Genomic DNA, 6000 nt, shown 5'->3' with positions numbered 1-6000 from the left:
ACACTTTTAAGCTCCGCTTCAAAAAACTGTCCTTTATAGGGGTTCATATCCTGGTCCATTTGTATTCCTCCTATATTGATGCTAATGGAAGCTGCAGGAAGGGACAGGTAGGATAGAACTTTTTAATTTCTTTTGGGAAGAAAGTATGCTCAGCTTTGCAAAGCTTAATAATGCCTCTGCTATGGCATTACAAGCTTTGCTCTGTGCATATCTTGATATTTCTTGGCCCAGGTGTCCTCTCAGAGGCATCCAGTGAGAAAGGGTTTTTTTTTGGCTGCCTGCAAGCAGTAAAAGTCCATCACCATTTCAGTTTTGGATATATTTTGGGCTCATCTGTTATCACAGAATGAGGTGCTTATTTGGCATTACTTTTAAGTTCCATCAGGTCCTAATTACATCAGGTCCTTATTACTGTCAAGCTTCGATGCCTAAGAATAACATAAAAATAGAGCAGATGTTGATTTTAAGTATGCTTTATTTATTAGACTGATGTTCCAGTATTTGGATGTAAGAAAAAAAAAAAAGGCAGCAACAGCCTCTTGCTATGCAATAAATTGTGTCCCCGTGGTTTAGTATCCTGCCCACCTGCACTGTCTCTGCTGCTCTGTCTTGTATCCATGACTTAGACTGATGCACAGCACAGTGGGGTCACGAAGTGATGGTGTGGCTGATATTTCACTTTACTGTGTTGGGAACTTTATGCACAGGAGAAACAGGCTCTTATGATGCCAGAATAATAGGCACAACTCAGACCTGCTGTAGTTAACTTGTTCTGATAATGGTGATGTTTGCAATACAAATACTGTGCTCAGGCACTTTCTGTCTGGAGTGAAACCATGTGGCTGGAATGTGTTGAAAGCTCTTTTGAGCTAGCACTGTCTGTTTTGAATTTGGCTAGTGTAAATGGAGTAAGCTTAGGACTCAAAGGCATTACAAACCATGATGAAGAATGAGAAATTGAATGCAGTAGTGGGGAAGGACTGTTAACTGGCATATAGAAAAATTTGTGACAATGTGACACATTTGCCTTATGGCATCTTTGGCAAAAATGTTACAGTACAAAAAAGAACTCTCTAAAAGAGTTAACCTAATACAAATGATATGAAGGTATTCCACCATTATTATTATTATTTATTTCTTTTTATACTTGTAATAATTCAGGTGCTTTCCAGACAGAAAAGCTGCAGGCTCTGCCCCAAGGAGCTTACAATCTAAAGGTGGACAAGGAGAGAGACGTGAAGGAGAGAGGGTCTACAGAGCAGTCAAGAGGCGAAGATGGAAACTAACCAAACAAATATGATTTGAACACATTGCTGTGAAGCTATACAAACTATTTTCCAATTATGACTCATATTTTCCATTTTGGTTTAACTGTATCTGCCATGACACAAACGGGTATGGAGGAAGGAAGCTTTCATCAGAGAGAGTAGCACATGTGTAAAGTGGAGCTGGAAAACTCACCTTAAGTTTAGAGATGAGAGGGGTTTGCCTGGATTTCTAAGACACAGTTCAGCACCAGGACAATTTAGAGCCAGAATGACATGGCTTTAGGTCAGGATCTACAGGTTTACATGGGATAGATTCCATCAGAAATGTAAATTCACTCTATGCATCTGGAAGTTCCTTAATACATGCTAATATGAATTACAAAATCTACCGTGGCAGGGCTGAGGAAGAATGAAATAACAACACCTTTGTGGTATATTCAGTGGAGGAAAGAATGGTGTTGAAAGCTAGGGGTAGTTAGTCTTATGCCAGTTGTAAAATGACATTTTTAATAATATAGGACACCAGCCAATGATTAAAAAAAACCCACAATGTTTAATTTTAAAAATACTGGTTTTAACTAAGACAGTGAGTCACTCATCAGTTATGAAAAATACTATTAGGTTTTCTTTATACATTTAGTATCTATTATAAAACACCCAATCAGGTTCCCCCAAACTGTAAAATCATCAAAGAAACTCCCTTAAGGCGTGCCTTCTAAAACTTCTCAACAAATTGCCATATTTATTCAAGTACTCAGGGGAATCACTGTATGCTTTTTTATTCCTGGAGTATCTTTCCCTTATCAAACCCAAGTGTGTTGGAAAGGCAGAAGCTAATAAGCAGCTGAATATTAAAGTGCATAGGTTGTCCACATGAGGAAAAATAGATGGTTGAGGAAGCAGTAGCTGTGGTGATAAAGGCTTCTTGGGGAGTAATCCATCATCAATTTTTCTAAGCCACAGATATTTCTTTTCCTCTAAGAAACATTTCTACAGTCTTCAAAACTTGCAAATGCATTTCTAACAATGGTATCAGGACAGTCACACTCCTCTTGCTGTGAGGGAAAAGTCGTAATTAAATATCAAATAGACCTATTTTTCATAATTTACAGGTATTCATATTCCTTCAATAAATAAAAGAATATAATTTATCTTCTGATTCTGTATAGATTTCGACACAAGTTTCTAGCAATTTAAACAAATGATTCTAATAGCTTGACATGAAATATGCTGGCAGAAGCCACATATGATTATTATGGTGCACAGAATCTTTTAAGAACCTACAAAGTTAAATAAAAGCTTACAAGTCTCTTAAGCTACTTTTTATTTGCATAGAAAAATATTTATCATAGGAGTTAACTATCATATGAGAGAAATTCCATTTGCTGTAATTGAAAAAGATAGCTAAAAAGTTTCTGTGGGTTATTGCAACAGTACAAGAATACAAGATGCTTCCATTTATTAAAAAATGTAAAACAAATCGTGAAAGCTAAAGCAGGCTACAAAACAGAAGGTCCTCATATTTTCTTTCTCTTGACTACTATGTTACAAGATCATGTGCCACAGTTGAGTACTATAAAGTGTAATTCTGCATTAGCTAATATAGTTCTTAAAACATTCCCCCCCAAAAGCACTATGCAAAATATATATATTTGTAAATGCTTCCTCCTGTAAGCATCACAACCTTGTTATCACATAGTCCCCCTGAACAATTGTTTCCTGTTTCCCATCAGAGTCAATGCTAATGTCCAAAGCCTTGCCCAGCTGATCCTGTGGAGTGGCAGGTTCTGAGCTCTGTAACTCCATTTTCTCTGTTTCTGAAGGACAAATACTCCCCTCTTCGTGTGAATCCAAAGACTCGCTGGTATTTTGTGACTCAGCTAACACACATTTTTTGCCAGGATTTTGGAAGTTTAATTCACAGTTCATGATCAATTCTCCCTCTTCCAGTTCATCAGTTTTCTCACATTGTTCTTCTGCCTGTTGGCGGGAAACTTCTTCAGAAACGGTGTATATTTTATTTTTACTCTGCTCCACAGAGTTTGTTTTTGATCGTCTGTGAAACAACCCAAAATTTTTTATGTCTGTTACAAAATTCACACGCTTTTGTTTCTCCTGAGTGGACTCTGACACCATCATTGCTGAGCCATTGCTTACATTATGTCCTTCAGAGGCGATACTGGCTGATCGTGGGTGAATCATCGTTGTTATGTCAAAAAGGCTGAAGGGTTTCTTCTTTCCTTTCTTGTTTCCTTCACTCTCACTATTTTCTTCATTTTCTGACAGAGAGGCAGTGTCTTTGCTCATCTTTCCAGTCTGCAAATTAGACAGCTTGCTTCCTTTTAATAAACCCAGGACTTCAAAGCGAAAGCTGGAAATATCTTGTTTTAACTCCTAAAAATTAAAAAAAAAAAGATGAAATGTCAGAACATCAAAGTGAATTTGACTTTTCTTTTGAAATAAAAAGAGAAAAAAAAAAAGGGGGGAAAAAAGGGCTTATGTTTGGGTCCGTAATAAACTTTACTCTCTCACTGTTGGGATACCTGGCATCTTCAAGGCTGAAGATCTTGCTCTAGGAAGCAAGTAATATGCTACCTGAATAACTAAGTGTAAGAAATATGCTTCACAGTTTTAAAATATCTTACTAAATTACTAAAACGCCTATAAAGATAAAAATAAACACATACCTTAAAATTTTCTTCTGTCAATCCTTCCTCAGTTTTGGCATCTCTTATCATTGCTGCAACATACCTTTTAACCAGATTTCTCATAACTTCCTAAAATATAAAGTATTGTATTAGCTTTCTTGGTATTAGTTAGTAAACCTACACTCACAGGCTCTGCTTGGGCTTTTTCATGCATTAGGAACATGACAAAAACTATACAAACCTGTTTGAAAATTTGTTTTGCTATTTGATGGAAACTACTAATGCTTATTATCCTGAGAAGGGATATGTTGGGTTTGACCCAAGGTATGTTTCCTGCCAGTAAGATCCAGCCTGGAAGCAAGCAGTTGCTGACAACTTTATTTGCAGCTATTCTCTCTCAAGCCTCCTGTGCTGTGAGACACTGTGACTCTCTGAACAAAAACGAGAGTTCTAGGTTTAATTGGCTGTGACAGGTTTTCTTATGCATTTTGAACTAATGCAAACTTCCAGCATTCAAAAATCCTCTGCCAGTGAATTCCACAGGATAGAGTAAGATTCTGTTTCAGGGTTTATTTTTAACCTTCGGTCTAGTAGCTTCCAGTGTTGTCTTCTAAGAATTCTAGAAATTATTTAGGTTGAAATAGGTACCTGGAGGCTGTCTGAGTCATGCCCAGTCAAGTGCTGAATATCTCCATGGGTGGAGATACTGCAGCCTCCCTGAGCAACATTTTCCAGTTCTTTACTACCCTCACTGTGAAGACAATTCTCCTTACCATACAGAATTACCCTTCCTTCAACTTGTGTCCATTTTGTCTTTTGCATTGTACCTCAAAGAAAAATCTGGCTCCTCTCTAACCACTCACTATAATATTTAAGGCAGCAGTTATATTTCCCCTAACCTACTCCAGGCTGAAATCTGAGCTGCTTATATGACAGTTCTCTAACCACTGGTGCCCCCTTGCTGGATCCTTTCCAGTTTGTCAACATCTCTCTTGTGGGGACCAGACATGACATGCTGCTCTGGATACAGTCCCAAAGGCGAGGGCTGGAGGAGAAAAATCACTTCCCCCAAAAGGCCTTCTATACAGCCTCACTTATGCAGTGTAGTACATGTGTGGCATTCAGTTCACAGATAAATGGCAAACCACTGCTCTGTGCTCACCTTCCTCACGATTCTATAGATCCCTGTTGTACTTCCCACAGCTTCCTCTTCCTCAGGCTGGAAAAGTCCCAGCTTACCTAGTTATTTCCCATGTGGGATTCATTGACTACCAAGCCTACAGCTCACGCCTTGTTTAACTTTTACACAATAAAAATTCAAAATAAAGATGAAAATTAGTAATTGTGAAATAATAATCTAAAAAAAAGTAGAAACTGAAGAAGGAAGGATGAGAAATAATTGCTTACATACAGGGGATCTAGGCAGAGGGGTTATTAAGGAAGTTATTAATGGAGCATTAAAGCTGGAGAGATGAAGAGCAGGTTCTGATGGAGCATGTTAGTTCACTGTACATATGGTCCTGATGATTCCTGGCAGGCAGGAGTTTGCTTTTTCTAAAGGCAATACATGTTACACTGGGCAAAATACTGGATAGCATGTTATTGCTCTAAAAAATATCCTTTTGCTCCAAAAAGAAGATAATTGTATTCTGAAATTCTTTTGTTTGAACATCAAAAATACTAAGCTTGTTTGCTGAAGAGGAAATAAATACAGATTTTATGGTTTTTCCCATTTATTTTCCTTTTCCACTTTCTCATGAAACTCTTCCATATTTTTCTTTCCTCATGAAGACATTCTGAAGTCATAAAAAAACAATGGCCCAAAGAATAAACATAGGCCTGTACCTGGTATTGATGATGTCTCCGCAAATTGTCAGCTGCACGTCTCTGAAAAATAGAAAAGAATAAAAAAATATTAATCTCTGTGGGGAAGTAAAATATTTAAGCATAGAAAACAGCAGGCCTGTGTGTGCACTCTATAACTGTGCATTATACAGTATCTAGCAAGCTGAGAGAAGAGGTTCAAAATCTGTTGAAAAATGACAGTATTTCAACAAAGCCTATCATTTGCTCAATAGAAAGGG

At 37.5% G+C, this 6000-nt stretch overlaps 1 protein-coding gene across 2 annotated transcripts in view; it reads right to left on the bottom strand.

The window, feature by feature from the left end:
* Nucleotides 1–1118: 1118 nt before the first annotated feature.
* Nucleotides 1119–6000, bottom strand: part of TRPC4 (transient receptor potential cation channel subfamily C member 4) — a 131877-nt gene continuing 126995 nt past the window's right edge. For both annotated transcript variants that reach the window (XM_054628032.2, XM_077173752.1), the window contains 3 exons: nt 5762–5803; nt 3956–4045; nt 1119–3662 (listed from right to left, as the gene is read on the bottom strand). In XM_054628032.2, coding sequence (XP_054484007.1) covers nt 2946–3662; nt 3956–4045; nt 5762–5803 — 849 coding nt within the window. In that variant the 3' untranslated portion in view covers nt 1119–2945. The remainder of the gene's footprint in view (nt 3663–3955; nt 4046–5761; nt 5804–6000) is intronic.

The sequence above is a fragment of the Agelaius phoeniceus genome, chromosome 2 (assembly GCF_051311805.1).
Source record: "Agelaius phoeniceus isolate bAgePho1 chromosome 2, bAgePho1.hap1, whole genome shotgun sequence".
NCBI lineage: Eukaryota > Metazoa > Chordata > Aves > Passeriformes > Icteridae > Agelaius > Agelaius phoeniceus.
Note: the sequence above shows the minus strand (reverse complement) of the source record. Positions and strands in the feature narration are given on the sequence as shown.